General features: G+C 34.0%; 1 protein-coding gene across 1 annotated transcript in view; it reads right to left on the bottom strand.

Moving 5' to 3' along the window:
• The window catches only part of TLL1 (tolloid like 1), a gene marked incomplete at both ends in the record, with an annotated part of 170,903 nt that overhangs the window by 92,436 nt on the left and 61,500 nt on the right, over positions 1 to 16,967 (bottom strand). Inside the window, 4 exon segments of the mRNA XM_084232314.1 lie at positions 2,826 to 2,943; positions 3,474 to 3,626; positions 4,217 to 4,297; positions 6,686 to 6,796. Of these exon segments, the coding sequence (XP_084088440.1) occupies positions 2,826 to 2,943; positions 3,474 to 3,626; positions 4,217 to 4,297; positions 6,686 to 6,796 (463 nt within the window).

Raw genomic sequence — 16,967 nt, forward strand, 5'->3', positions numbered from 1 at the left:
ATGAGCAAAACAATCTCAGTTTTCATATCGCTAAAATCTTTGAAATGTATCTTCTTCAGTCCACACCCCTGAATGCCACACTGGGAAACTCAGAAATGGGTACTGAGGGGGGTGAGAGGAAGCATATGGAAGAATTGCACTGGTGAAAAAGAAGGTAAAAGCACACTTAGTGACTGAAATATAAGCAAAACCACACTGTGAAGGAGGAAAAGCAGTTGGCAGGACAGTGAAATGGAAAACTCCGAAAAGAGCCAGATTAATACGAAGAAAATAAGAACAAATGTGAAGTTGTTAGAAATTGAACAATAAAATAGTGATTGGTGCTTGGATATATTTGTTTTACAACACTGAGGGTGGAGAAGAGGAAAGATGTATTGATCTGAATACATTATGTATTTAGAATATGTAAGCTGAGCTATATCCATTCCTCTTAGATAACCAGAAGGAAGGAAGGACAGTCTAGATTTGGATCTTTTAAATATTAAATAGATATAAAGAACTAGGAGGCATTTCAAATGTAACCAAAACTAATCAAGCTAAAATTAGAGTAATATAAAGAAAGTATCACTTGAGCTAGTTATACTTTAAAATTATGCATTACACAAAAATATATAGAAAGATATGTATATTGTCACTCACACTGGGTCAAAATTCAATTCAATTTCTTTTTAAGGTAACAATTCTAGGAAAATATGGCAGAATAAGCCAGATGATGCAATTTATTCCTTTCTATACCTAGTAAAGGATTTATATTTCAAAAAATGCATGGCATTAAGGCAAAATCTATTCCCGCCAAAGGATTTAAGAATGATTTTTAATTCCCTGTATGATCTATACTAGAGTGTATTCAAATAGCTATAACTTAGTAGGAAAAAATTCTTTTCTAGAAGAATTTCAGTTAAGAAACATAGAAGGTAAACAACCCAAATGCCCAAAAATAGATGACTGGATCAAGAAGATGTGGTATATATACACAATGGAATATTACTCAGCAATCAAAAAGATAAACACATGCAATTTGCAGCAACATGGATGGCGCTGGAAGGGATCATGCTCAGCGAAATAAGCCAGAAAGAAAAAGAAAAATACCGGATGGTCTCACTCATAGCAGTAATCTAGAAAACTTAAATAAGGGACCAGGAAAAAGAATAGCTATAAGAAAGAAAATATCAAAATCAACAAACAACTATGAACCAGAGACACTCTGGGGGGGGGTGGGGGGTGTGGAAAGGAGGGATTGGGGTCAAAATAAGGGGGTTGTAATTGTATGGGGAATATAAAAATAAAATTTAGATTAAAAAAATAAAATTATTAAAATTAAATTTAAAAAAGAAACATAGAAGGAATAAAAGAAAAGCACAGCATTACAAAATTGCTGTTTTCCATGAGGGGACTTTAAGGAGGCTGTCAACACAGATGTCTGCTGATCAGCTGTAGGATGGAACCAGGTACACTGTTTCCTGGTGTGAAATAATGTAGACAACACATCCTACCATGTATTCCTAGCAGACAAACTTACAATCCAAACTGGATTTAATCAAATATTTAAATATAAATTCCAATTAAAGAGAAATACAGGGGAGAGAAGTTTGAAAACCTTTTCAATTTAAAGTCCATTTAGCTTATGGCATTGCTTGCAAAACTGCTATTACTGTAAACTGGCTAGATTACGGGGTGTGTGGGGAGATGTGGTGGCAGAAGCAGCAACAAATGGAAGATGTAAGTTAATGGCATTCCTTAAATGTTATAGCAAGGACTTTAGATTTTATTCTCAGACTAGCGTTTCCCAAAAAAATGTGTTTCAAGATATTGATATATATCCTAACTTTTAAAAGGGTAGAATGGATGCACCCTTTTAAAATCCATTTAGAAAACACCTTACAATTGGTTGAATATTAATAATGTTCATTAGCACACTGCTGTAGAAATATCTATTGAAATTTAACACAGGATTTCACAATTTACAGAACAGTTGTTATGGAGCAAATATATATTTATCATCCTGTAAAAAGCGAATCTGGAGAATACCACTGGAGGACACACCAAGGTGTCTCAAAAAGTATGATCTGGGCCTCCCTGGTGGCACAAGGGGTTAAGCCTCAGCACTATAAAGTTATCACCAGCCACTGCAGCATGAGTTTGAACCCCAGCCATGGAGCTAAACCACATGGCACAACAGACCTCTCCTGTCTTGTCTGCTGCTCCCCTTAGCAGTATATTTCAGTGGATCTGCCTGTTTTGCTCCCCATTCTGTCTCTAGTGAATCCTCTCACCCCCACACCTCTGGCCTGTACCCCAGTCTTGTATGCATAAATAAATTTTAAAAATCTATTAAAAAAAAGTATGGTCCCTTCCTCTAACAAATAATTTAAAAGACAATGACAGAGACAATGAACTGGTGAGGCAAGACAGGAGAGTATTTGGAGTAGACCAGGTGTGAATTGGCAAAGCCATGAAAGGACTCAAGAACTGACAAGAGACAGAGGTGCAAACCAAAAGACACAGTGACTGTCAATAGACGCTGCCTGCATGGATTTTAGAAGGAGCACAACAGAATAACTAATCAGCGATGCTGAAGTTTCTATTCAAATGGGTGGGACCTTGGCAACACCATTGTTATAGTTGGAACACAGGGAACTGTCACTGAGGCATGCAATAGTAGAGGAATACACTTGGGGGTGCACATTGTTTAAAATATAATATTTTCTTATATGAAATTCATACTTTCTCATGAATAAAATCCTAAGCAAATAATAAAAAATGAGTCTCATGTATGGATTTTTTTTTCTCCTTCTAAATTTAAGTCATTCCCTGGCTCTACTTACCCACAAGGCCGATATGTGAACACAATGTAACTCTCTTCATCACTCCTTTCAATGAAAGTCACACATGTGTGCTTTTCCCAGTGCCTCATGGCCTGCTTGAACATGGCTCGCTGGCTGCCTAGAAGAAGGGCAGGACATTAATGAAACAGTGTCTGTCCAGGTAGAAGTGCTCCATGCTGGCTTCTCCAGCCTGAGTGTCTGAGCGGTTCCGTCACCCCCTCTGACATCAACCAGAGAATACTAGCCTAGAGCAGCACACAGGAGCCATTGTTAAGAATGGACACTGACCTTGTAATGAGAAGGTTCAAGCTCATTATCTCTACAAACAAGTGTGTCCAAGGCTCTAAAACAGGACATACATTCTTCCTGTCAGTTGAAGAGAAATCAACTTCCAGATTTAATGAAAACATTTGAAACTCAGTTTAAAAACCAAAGTACTACTTTAAACTCTTAAGAGTTCATGACTATATTTACCTTTCAGTTCCAAAGATGTTCTCAATGAACAACCGAGGTGAGAGGAGTATTTCTCAAGTTTGGGTTCATACTCTATGAACTATTTTATATACTGATATTATATGGAAATGGACACTTAATCTGTGTGGTCATTTCTACTTTTTGAACAAAATAGACACTCTGGGACTATCTTACCAGTGAAGTTGCCTCCTATAACATAAGGAATAACACCTCCAGGCCATATTCTTTCAGTTCTTGATGTAGCAGCTCTGGGAACTCGATTTTTCTCATTTTGCCCTGAGAACTTTAGAGGTACTTTTCCCTTAACTGTGTTGTTTTGCTCCAAGCCTGCAGTGACATTTAAAACATTCTGTGAAACAGAAGTCCTTAGTCAGGGTATCATTTACCTCTTAACGGATGAAAGTTAAAATGTCTTATTTACATATTTGTATAAATATGCCTGAAGTCAAAGTCCATTAAAGAAAAACTTCACTCATATTACATACTTGGAAAAAGCATTGAAATATTTAAGTATTTCAAGTCAAAATACTATTTCTTAATGCTCTATGAGATTTTGATAAATGCTCATATCATAGCTAACAGAAGATAGTTTTATATATTTTAATGTATTAAATCACTACCATGCTTGATAAAACCATCTTTGTTTGTTACCCAATTTACTGGGAAAAAGCATCAAATATAAAATAAACACCTTACATACATTCTTAATGAGGAGCAACTAAAGTTAAAGAAACATAACAATTGTCTCAATGAGTTCTAGAAAAACTTACATCAGACATCAACTAACAAAATAAGAATAAAGGACTCTCTCAACATCTATCTTTACATAGTTTTCATCATAATGGCAAACGTAACTGCTAGCAGTAAAATATTTACTGTACATCAAGTCAAGTGTCTGTAACTATAAACAGATATACCAGCGCCAATTCTTCTTATCCTGTCTATAAGTTGGTAGAGGGCCCCTCGTTTCTTTGACATACCATGGTCTCCAAATCCACCTTAAAGAAAAAAGAAAATAGGTTAAACTCACTGTAGCAATTTAAAGTTCTTGTAAATAAACAACAGCAATAGCAATAGGCTACATTGATTTCTGTTTAGACATTTTCTTTTACGTGGACTGGATGTGATAGAGTTGTAAATCTTAGAACAAGGTAAAAATGCTACAATAACAAATTTTGGTAACTAAAAATAAGAGTATGAGGGAGATCCAAAGAGCAATTTAAATGACTTTATTTGGACATCACAGCAATTGAGTCAACTATCGATAATTTGAAACATTTTTCTTTGCTGTGACCTTGACATCACATGTTATGTAGGATGACAGCAAGGGGTCTGACCTGCGACCACATTCCAGCTATTTCTCCAATGCAAACAGAAGCCAAATCAGCACATGGAAATAAAAACATTAGGAGAGCAAGTGTATAGTGTAAAATTTGCCCCAAAGTTTTGATCAATTTTGAAATGTTTCTGAAAATACATATAACAGTCATATAAATTTTTGAATTAGTTTCTGTAAGTAACACCTAATTAGAAATAAAATGACATATAAGAATGCAAAAAGGTATTCATCTGCACATATGTGAACATTTATAATTCAAAATATAGAAGAATGGGTTTGGGTAAATAGCTCTTCCTGCAATTTTATCAACAAAAAATTAATAAAGGAGTGATCCTATTATATCTCAAGTAATCCAAGCAGAGCATTGGATGAAAATACAGGGCCTCTGATTCTCATTCCAAATCTTTAATAAAATTCTCTCCCAATTTTATCTTGTATTTTCCTTTCTCCTTGAATTTTTAATAGGCAAATAGTAAAGCAGCATCATTGAGCAAATAATCAGTGTAACTGCTGCTGATATCAGTACAACATAGATGAATTTGTACCACTAGGTGTATCTGCCATTCATGAGTCTTATTTTCAGAAAAGAATAAAAAAGGACCAGGATTCTATAAAGACAAATGACTGTTCTCAGACTTTGAAATATTTCCTTCTAGTCTCTCTCTTTTGCCCTTTGAAATGAATGCTGAAACCTAATTACCTCGAGTGAGGCTAATACAAAACAAAAACAATAATAAAAAGTGCTATCATAGAAGCCTTTTATAGAAAAAAAATCAATGAAGCCCTTATAAGGCAAATAAGTTAAAATGCTTTTTCACTGACTAATAATCTGCTTAATTATTTGCATTACACGGTCACATTTTTTCTGTGCCCCTGGAGAAAAATTTCCAAAATTTTTCATTGAACATTTTAGAAAGATGAGGTAATACTTAAAGATATCCATTCCTAAGCAGTTACACAGGAAACATTTTTAAAGGATGGCATCTATGTGTTTGAAATGACCTTCATGTATCAATATTTCATATTAGATGGGTATGAAACATATATAGAGCTAGAAAAAGGTTAATTATGAAAAAAGGAATGTCTTGGATAACATTAAGATAATTATAAGGACAAGAATAATCATAAAATTGAAAAGAACAATTTTTCAAGACTAGCAAAAATAGTGTTTTTAAGTATGTTATTTAGCAATCTGGAATTTTATGGCAATTGAAATAAAACTGGGTAGGTAGTTCATTAAATTAAAAAAAGAAATGTATAAAATAAGTGGTTATTTCTCACATATTCTAAGAGCAAAATAAAAACACGTGAATAGGGGAAATTATTTATTTCTGAGTTATATACAGTATTGTAAACCTATGCTACCTAAATAAAAAATATATATAAAAAATGTACTTTTGAGTGAGAAAAAAATAAATTTTTATGAGACAGACTAAACATTTTGAGATAAGTAAATAAGAAATATAGTCAATTTGGCACAAACTGAAAGGAAAAATAAGAAAAAATAAAATGTAGCATATTTTTAAAATTAAACTGAATATATAGTGCATAATACATTTAAAGACATGGACCTTTCACAAACATATTTTGAACATTTTTTTTATGGCTGACAGTGTTATCTGTTTTATATTATTGATTTAAAATAATGATATTTTTCAGTTTTTCTCAGAATTGAATTTTAGTCCACACACAGTCACTTCTTGACTATGTGGCAATGTAGTGAAGTGTAAAACTTTCTAAATTTTGATCTCATTTGTAAATCACAATATTAGTAACTGCCCTATGGGGCTGCGATGAGGAGTCAGAGTTAATATCTGCAAAGCACTTAAACTAGGTCTGGTACATGGTAAACACTACCAGCTTGTTAAATAAATTAATTAAAGGAAAATTATGAACAAAACAGAAATTTCTAAGCAGGCTAATTTTTATCTAGGAAATTAATGTTGATCAGTAGGACATGAAAAAATCATCCAAAGAGCATTTATAGTATGTCAAGAGTATATTTTCTGCTAAATTATTGCAAACTGAATCAAATCATCAACCATACCTGTGGTATGTCCAAGTTTTCCAAAGGGATTCTGTGTAAGGTCAATTGTCCTATCAATTTGAAAGATATTTAAGTCTTCATCATCTAAGGCAATATCACCCCAAAACACAGCTAAAAAAAGAAAATTTCAATTAAATGTAAAATATTTGAATAAAAAAGGTAATTAGAAAAATATCCCTAAAAATATGTAAAAGTGACCCATATAGATATAAACAGATACTCCAGAAAGTAATTATAACTGAATATAATGGACATTTTTAGTTACTATGAACCAAGTGTAAGCTTGAGCTACGTTTCTTTTGATGTTTGTTGGGAGTGAAAAATCAGTTCCTTGAATGAAATAGTTACTGATTTATGGGGAGTTCTAAGAAAGTGAAATTGACAACATGAGCTAATCTGCAAATAAGTGAAAATCAGATAAGAAGGCCTGCATTTAAAATGGATGTTTGTGACTAGTGCAGGTCTTCACTAACAGGTAGACAAGGTAGTATCAACAAAACTATGTGCTGTGATAACTTTATCAAGCAAGGTGGAATTAAGACAAGAGAATGCTGTGCTATTAGAGCAATTTATCACATTTACACATTTATAATGTACCTATTCTAAACATAACATTATCTCTAGATCAAAAAAAATGTATACAGAACTACCAAAAGTATTAAGTCAAAATTTATTTAGGCAAAGACTAGGTAGCAGGGGTTTGATCTTTAATGAAATATAAAATATTGTTCATTTATTTGGGTCTTCAAAATCATTACCTTAAACTGGAAACACTCTGATTCTTTAAACCATTGTGAAAAACTGGGACAGTTTATTTATAACCAATATGTGAGTTTCTCCTCTGTGGAGAAATTTCTTTTACGGAAACAAAACAGAAAAAAAATACCTCCTTATTTGAGTTTAAAATTAAAATAACATACCCCTTATTAAATTTCTGTCAAATTTTAAACTATAATAACCTTAAGAAACACAGCAAACTTTAGAAACAGAATAAATTAATTATGAAACAGTAAAGCATTGGCAAATGCCTTAGAAACTATAGGATATGTGTCCTGATACAGTTTTACATATTTTCTTTATAAAATTTTATTTTTCAGATTATTCTACTGAAAGGCCAAAAGGAAAAGGAGGAAAATACATTAAAAATTTAAGAAGTGACAAAACCTATCCACTTCAAACCACTGTCTTTATGAATTTTAGCTATAAGAACTAGTTAATATAATTTATGAGATTTAAACTTCAATTCTGAAAGCTGCACCATGTATAAGCCTAGATGAGATATTTATCATATACAATTATTTACCCACTTTAGTTTCCTCATACAAAACTAACTTGAGATAAGAAAGTATAAATCTAAAAAGGAGTAAAATAGAAATTAATTCAAGATCATCTATCAGTTAGACATATGAAAAGAACTTCTTCAGAATAAGAATTCTCGTCACCCCCCTGCTCTACTGCCAAAGGCAACAGCAGTTTGTAGAGGTAAAGAGATTCATACTATCTTTTACTATATTGGCTCACAGAAATAAAAAGATTTACTCTTTCAGCAACTTCTGATTATGCAATAAATATTTTTGACTGTAGACAACATACTGTATATTTCATCCCCATGACTATTTCTAACTGAAGTTTTACATCTTGACCTCCTTCACTCATTTTCCCTCTCCCCACAACTCCTCCCCTTGATAAACAGCATTCTGTTCTCTGTATCTATGTGTTTTGTGCCTTCATTTGTTTTGTTGTTTTATTTTTGGGATGCCAAATGTAAGTGAAATCATATGGGATTTCTCTCTATCTGACTTAGCATAATATCCTCAAGTGTATTCATGTTGTCACAAGTAGCAAGTCACAAAAACTTAACACTGTTTTTATGACTAAGTTATAATGTTGTGTGTGAGTGTGTGTGTGTGTGTGTATGCTATCACAATCACATCTTTTTCATCCATTCATCTATCAGTGGATATTTGGTTTGTTTCCACGTATTGGCTATTGTAAATAAAGCTGCAATGAACATGGATGGGGGGGGGTGCAGATATCTTTTTTGAGATGGTGTTTTTCTTTTCTTTTGATGAATACCCAGAAGTGGAATTGCTGGATCATATGGTAGTTACATGTTTAATTTTCTGAGGAACCTCCACTCTGTTTTTCATAGCACTGTTTTACATTCCTATCAACATTGCACAAGGGTTCCAATTTATTCACATCCTTGCCAACAACACTAGCTATTTTCTTTTCTTCACTAGACACATGGAGATGGTCATTCCTGCTGTATATACAACTAGTAAATCATTGTGTTCTATACCTAAAACTAATGTAATATTTCAAATACACCTCAATAAAAAAAATAGGGCCTCCCTGGTGGTGCAGTGGGTTAAGGGTAGCGCTGTGAAGCTGTTTGCAGCCTCTGCAGCACAGGTTCAATTCCCAGCCAGCCAGGGAGATACCCACATGGTGCAGCAGACCTCTCCTGTCTCACCCACTGCTCCCCTCAGCAGTGTATTTCAGTCCATCTGCCTGTTCTGCTCTCCACTCTGTCTCTGGTGAATCCTCTCACCCTCCCGCACCTCTGGCCTGTACCCCGGTTCTTGTATAAATAAAATAAATCTTTAAAAAATATATATATATGGATAAATATGTCAATTAGAAAGCATACTTTCAAAGAATGTACTACACCCTTGCCCGCAATGGTTCTCTAAATTCTGTCTCTAAGAGACTCACTTTAGACACAAGGACACAAATAGACTGAAATTGATGGAATGGGGAAAATTTCCATGTAAATAATAACCTAAAAAGAGCTTTGGTGGCTATTATATTATGTATGTATAATTCTTAGGCACCTTTGATGTTAGAGTAACACAAGAGTTCTTTGTACTGCTTGATACATCACTAGATAAATTTGAAAAATTTAGACCATAAAAAATCAACTTTAATATCACTTTTCACACGATAATATTTTATTCATTTTAAGTATATGATGCGATGAGTTTAGACAAATGTATACATTCATGTGACCACAATGATAATCACAATGTACTATTTTCAGGCACCCCAGAAAGCTTCCTGTGGCACCCCTTTGCAGTTGATAGACTCCAGCCCCTGGCCTGCTTTCTGTCACTACACTTTTGCCTTTTCTAGCATTTCATATGAATGAAATCATGGAAAAAAAAAAAAGACAGAAGAAAAATCTGTAGGACAGTTATATCAGTGACTAAGAGGTTGATCTTGATGTCTGAAATTGAATCCAGATTCGAATCAGCTTCATATTCAGACACATGTCGGGGAAACTGCTGATATTCCACTGCCCCTAAACTCAGAATCCCAAGAAACAGAGAAACTGCTTAAGGAAAATATCTTGTCTTTTATATAAAAGACTTGTAGGGTTTGATAAAAATAAATTTTATTCTTTCTCCTTCAAAATTTTATACTGTGGTCAGATAAAACCAAGTTTGCGAGTTTTTTAAATCTTCCAGTATTTGTATTAATTATGCAAACACTTGAAGGCACTGGCTGCCAGCTTTCTGCCTGGCTCTGCCTTTTCTAGTGGTGGGGACAACTGGAGACACTCAAATATTTAATGTCTCTCTAACATTAAATTGCATAGGATTTACTGGACATAGAGAAAAGCCTCAGAGCCTACATTTTTTAACAAGGTTCCACTACTAGAAATAATTCTCGCTGTCATTATCTGTAACTATTTTTCTGCAAGAATAAATGTTTATTCCTCTGTAATAACTTAGTTGTCTTGAAAAATGAGGCATGAGGAAAACAGAACACAATTTGATACTGCTACATTCATATAATAAAACCAATATGAGTAAAATAAAACTCAAATGTGTTCTACATTTTTATTTTCTTGTTACGACTTTGCACATGCAATCGGATTCATGTCTTGATAGATGATCTCAAACACAGATGAACAGTCCAACGATTAACACTTCAAGGGAGCAAAAACATTACTTCAGAGGAAGAAAAGGCAAGAGGGTCGATGATTCTTTAAAGGAGACAAAATTGCTCTGGCCGTTTTACATTTATTGATTTTTTTTCCCCCTGAACTAATAGTTTCAGAATCACTCAACAGTTCTATGCACACCATGAACTGCTTCAGAAAAAAACCAAGAACTTCTTTGAATGCAAACAATAGAGAGTGACTGAGCCAACGCATTTATGTGCCGACTAGATGCATGGTAGGTCATGTGCCTCATATTATCAACTTCATATTATCGACTATCAGGAAAAAAAGATAGATGTCTTAGACACTTCAACTTATCATGTAGGTTAAGATGTACTTTCTTATCTGCATATATTTGCAAGTTTTCTTAATTCACCCTTTAGTTTAAGGGTTACATTTCTGCATCCTAAAATATTTTACTTATATTTCAATATAGCAAGCTGTACCATGGCAATTTATGTTATTATGGTTAAGAATTTGCATTATGATCTAAGATATATGTGATTTTAGGCTCAGAGATATTTGTAACTCTCAAGTCCAGTTTGGAATTTTTTTTTATTTTTCTTTCTATATGGTATTTTCTATTCACTTTGAATTTAAAATATTAGAAAGAAATAGTTAAAAAAAGAGTTATCACTAATCAGCCCTACAATGATCTGAAGTTAGAGATATCAGAACTGGTGATAAATGACAACACTAAGGAGATGCTCAAATACAACTAGAGTATTTACTATATGGTTTGGAATTCTGCTTGGATTTCTATGGTCAAACCTGGGATTGGAGCTAAGCAATAGGCCAAAATAAAATGTCAAAAAGAACAATTTTTAAACTATATGGAAAACCACAAGTTTTGTTTTTCTCCTGAAAGTTATTTGTATTCAAAAAACACTAAAAAAGTGCTAAAAAATAATAAACAATAAAACTGGAGACCAAAAAGGAGTGCTTTTGTTGTAGTAGACAGAATAAACATATTTTATCAAATAATATGACAAAAAATAAGGAACTCATGATTGAAGTTCTCTATACTCTAACTATAAATATCTCTTGTACCCATTTCTGGATTCTCTGATAATCTCTGGTCTTTCATTTCTGACACTGGGGTCCTGCTTCAAGGAGACTCAAGTCTATGATTTCCTAAACACCATATTCAAAATAATAATAACAATAACGACAATAATATGTATGAGCCACCACATGTCTTGCAGGGAAAAAGATCCGCAGCTGATTGTCAAAAGTTATCACACAAAGTAAAGATTCACTACTTTTACCAAAAAACAAAGGCTTTCAGTGCATTAAGGAGAAAGTACTTGCAAACTACATACCTCAATAAAATGAATATATTTTCTTGAATTAATACTAAGATATCTGATAGCTGGTTACCATTTGAAAGTACACTGTAATCGACAAGGAGGCAGATCCTTGGGCATCACCTACAGAAAGTCCTCCCACAACACCCCCTCCCCAAAGAACAGAGTTAGGTGTATCATCTGCTTCCAGAACCTGCCTGTGTTTCTGTTAACAACAGGCCAGCACTCAAAATTTTATGTTTTCAATCATCTGATCCCTCAATCTGATTTGAAAACGATGACCACATACAGGAAGCATGTGTGGCTCATCTGTAAATCCTCGTTGCCAGAGTGCCTGACATAAAGTAGTTCCTCGATATATGTTTTGAGTCACAAAAGAATGAGAATGAGAAGATACTTTGGATTGGGGAATAAGTTATATTTAACAAAAATGAGGTTAGGCATGCTACATATTCCACAAATTTGCCTTAAGACTAGGTATACAACCATTCCAAGGAATGATTAGTTCAGCCTAGACTGGATTATTGCTACTCATTTAAAAACACAATGACAAGGCATCTGCCTTTCTCTTATGTTACAGTGTCCCAGATTCCTAAGCACGGTTATGAGAATTGTGTCCCCTTGTCTCTAAGCACCACATTGATAGGCTGAGGAAACATATGACTGAGCTAATAGAGCAGTTATCTTGAGATTTATGGGATCTGGAGAGATAGTTCAAAGATTCAATAACAGCCAAGAGCACTTGCTTATTATACTTTTTTCATATACAGTTTAAACTTTCTGCTTTTATTAATACTGGATTTAAAGAGGAAAAGTGATGTCATGTGAAGCCCTGACAAGGCTGCTCTGGCTGCTGTACTCAACAATAAAGGCCTCCTGAAAAATTTCCTCAGACAAGGATAACAAAGAAGACTCAAAGGTAACTATTTTTACATGATTGGCAACTACTTAGTAAACTCCCAAGGAAAAGTAAGACTTGGCAAAATTATTTACATTTGGGAGATGGTATCACCTCACTTAAAAAGGAAATAATTTCCTGGTGGCATTTTATATAGAAAATAAATTTCCCCAAAAAAATGACAAACATGAAAGTTAGCATAATTTCCACGATTGAGAAACAATTGTTTATAATTTTACTTATTTTTTTAACTTTTTTTAAAGATTTATTTATTCATGCATCCAAGAACCGGGGTTCAGGTCAGATGTGTGGGAGGGTGAGAGGATTCACCAGAGACAGAGCAGGGAACAGAACAGGCACACTGAGTGAAATACACTGCTGAGGGGAGCAGTGGGCGAGACAGGAGAGGTCTGCCGCACCATGTGGGATTCTCACCAGCCAGCTGGGATCGAACACATGCTGCAGAGGCTGCGGACAGCTTCACAGCCTGTGCCACCAGAGGAGGCCCTATATAATTTCATTTTTTTTAAAAGATTTATTTACCTATTTATAATGTTAAAAGCACTTGATAATGTATTTTTATATCAACTCTCACAAATACTCCTCAAAAAAATTGAGATAAGTTTTTTCATGTAGTACATTCCTAATAATAATTTAAAAAAGCATTTGCAGCCCAATGATATTAGTGGTTGTTCATGAGAAAGCATCCCAGGCAGTGATCTATTTAAAATATTTTATGTAATAAATAGAATATTTTATAGTTGTTTGAAAGAGCTTCATTTCTACTTTTACTATATACTATCACATGAACAAAATCATCTAATCTTTGATTACAAAGTGTGCATGAAGTGAAGACTACAGATGAGTTAAATCAAATAGTTTTCTCATAAGTTGGATTAGAAGAGATTCTTTTCAGTATTGTTACCCTTGTCTGGCTACTTTAAAACAAGATGCTTTTTTGTATTAATGAAAGATTTTTTGCAGGGAAGGGGGGTGGTGCTATATAAAAAGCGAGACACTACTTATATCATTGATTATAAAAAAAGAAACTGGGGCCTCCCTGGTGGCTCAAGGGGTTAAGCACAGCACTGTAAAGCTATCTGCAGCCTCTGCAGCAGGGTTCAATCCCCTGCTGGCCAGAGAGCTACCCACATGGCGCAGCAGACCTCTCCTGTCTCACCCACTGCTCCCCTCAGCAGTGTATTTCATCGGACTGCCTGTTCTGTTCCCCACTCTGTCTGGTGAATGCTCTCACCCCCACAACTCTGGCCTGTACCCCATTTCTTGTATGCATAAATAAATAATCTTGAAAAAAACCTGTTCAATTATACTCCAATCTAGAGATCCCTTCAAAGAACATAAAACTGATGAGAATTAAACAGTCTTCTTTCATTATTCACTGAATCAGAAAATAAAATATAATCTCAATACAAAATCAAATGTTTAATCTAAAATACAAATCAAAAAGACTTGTCTATACATATACCACCCATCTGCATCCACGTACACTATGGCATATATGGTAGAGCCAGGGATATTCCAAAATACAGAGCTATTTCATAATAATAATTCTTGACATTAGTGAATTTCAACATGAATCTAGATTATTTAACAGATTCTGAAAACAAAACATGAATGGTATGCTATCTATTTAAAATCATTTTGTGTTTCAAATATAATTTTACATTACGGGTGTTATTAAATATTGAATTTCTAAATAAACAAATCTTTTTTTTTTAAGACAAGAACCAAAATTTTTCCCATAACAAAAGATCCATTGAAATACCATACCAATCTGCATTTATAACCCACAATGCCCGAGGATTAGATTTCTCAGGACATTTTTAAAATATCACCCATACCACAAATAATCATTCTGAACTCTTTGTCTAGAAAGAGAAAACACTGTCAGAGAAGAACGTTGATCAAGAAACTTAAAAATAAATACTGAAACTTTTTTGTGTGCAGCCTAATATTTTCTCTCGGGAGCTTTAATGAAATGAATAATTGTAGTTCATGATTTTTACAAAATTGTCACTCTTATACTGTTCAGATAAAGAATAATCTACCAAGTTTCATTTATTTATATTCCCCCATCATACATCTTCTAAGGTCAGAGCAAACACTTGTTTTGTTTTGTTTTTTTTCCTTTCCTGAGGCCCATAATTGTTTACACTGGTGGTGAGCGTAGGAGTCAACCCTGATATTTCTTTTTTAATTAGGTTTGTTTGTTTTCTAAATATTGACACTAGCTCTTAGAATAAATATTGATGTCTTCCTGGAAGTAATATTGTTCATGCAAATTTGATATTTTCTATATTCTAGCTATGTTTTCCCCACTGACTTTCAGCTCTTCCCACAATCTTTTTCCCCACTTTTATTTAGTCTACTATTATCATCAGTTAAGTGAGAAAATGTCAAATTCCAACCTCACAGGGTATTTGTCATCTTTGTAAAAAGATTTCCTCTGCACAAAAGCCAAAGGCTAAAATCTTTTTTCCTTTGGTTCATATTTCCTGCTACACAACCAGTAAAGCGTATGCACGTATAAACTTTATAAAATTAAAAATCTCATTGATCTCCAAAAACTTGACTCCATATACCGATTTCTATCCCTGCTTTTCAAAGTTTCAGGAATGTTCAACGATTGGGAGAACCCTCCCTTATAGCCTATCAGATCTACCTTTTAGTTGATAAAGCATTTGTTCCTAGCAATGGCTTTAGATCATTTGTTAAAATTATAAGAGACTGAATCGGAGGCATCGTTTGTTTAAAATTTTCAATTTGAGGTCAAACTATAACCCATCTGAACCTCAGGAAGATCCCATATGGGGAATGAAGGACTGTATGGTTCCTTTTTTTTTCCAATCTGCAGAAACAAGGCTGTTTGCTGCACTGGCATAAAGAAATGATATCTTTTATTGAAAAGCAAAGTGTCTACCAAGAAAGTTACTTATTAAAAGAAAATGGAGTTCATAGTGCCTTGCACACTGGAAGGAACAAAACCACTAGAGACTCTGCTTATTATCTAGTCACAATAATAATATTATTGAGTAATTTGCCAGTAACGTTTCAAGACACATTCGAGATAAGTAGAAGAAAATGGATTTTGAAATACAAAAAGCTATATATTCATATTAGGTAAATAAAATCTTTATAAATATCAGAAAATAATTTTCTTTAATGACGACATTTTTTAAAGTAAATACTTAGAACCAACATGATGAATTTTAGCAAGTAGATATAAAATAGAAATTTGCTCATAAAATCCCCCAATCTCTCTATAGAACTATCAATGAGTTAATTTTACAAAAAAAAAGCTTAGAAGTTAAAAGAAATTACCATATGTATATCATAAACAAAAGATATATATTCAACATTGAGCAAGATAATCCAGTTGTAAAATAAATCTATATATTAATTCACCTTATGATAAATTCATTGGAGGCTTTAAAAAATCAGTGTCTAAATAATGAAAAGAAAGCTCATCTATAAAAAAGTACTACCCCCAAATAATACATTCAAAAATTATGTTTAAAATCCATCTTTTTCAGGCCCCCCTGGTGGTGCAAGGGTTTAAACACCGCGCTAATGAGCAATCCGCAGCCTCTGCGGTATGAGTTCGATTCCCGGCCAGCCAGGGAGCAATCCACATGGTGCAGCAGACCTCTCCTGTCTCACCTGCTGCTCCCCTCAACATTGTATTTCAGTCATTCCACCTGTTCAGTTCCCCCTAGGGGATCACAGAATGTACTCAAGGACTCAATGTAAGATGAAGCATAAAATTACATGAGAAGTTTATTCATTTGGAAGCACCATGCTGAGATATAGGATTTAACAACCTTGAAAGGACACTGGAAGATGATGCAAACAGACTACAAGGATAAAGCACTGACCTGCCCTAACTATGAGAGAAATGCCAAAATTGCCATCTCAGAGAGAGTAGAAAGCTCTGAGAAGCAAATGGACTCATATATGTACACTATGCTCAGTCAGAAAAGCCACCAGATGACTAGGTAGCAGGACCCTGGAGAAACACTGTGTACCAAACCTACAAGAAACACACTGGTAAAAAGGAAGCAATATCACTAAGAAGCAATGATTGACTGAAAGAAGACTGATAACAGA

The sequence above is a fragment of the Talpa europaea genome (assembly GCF_964194135.1).
Source record: "Talpa europaea genome assembly, chromosome: 4".
Lineage (NCBI taxonomy): Eukaryota > Metazoa > Chordata > Mammalia > Eulipotyphla > Talpidae > Talpa > Talpa europaea.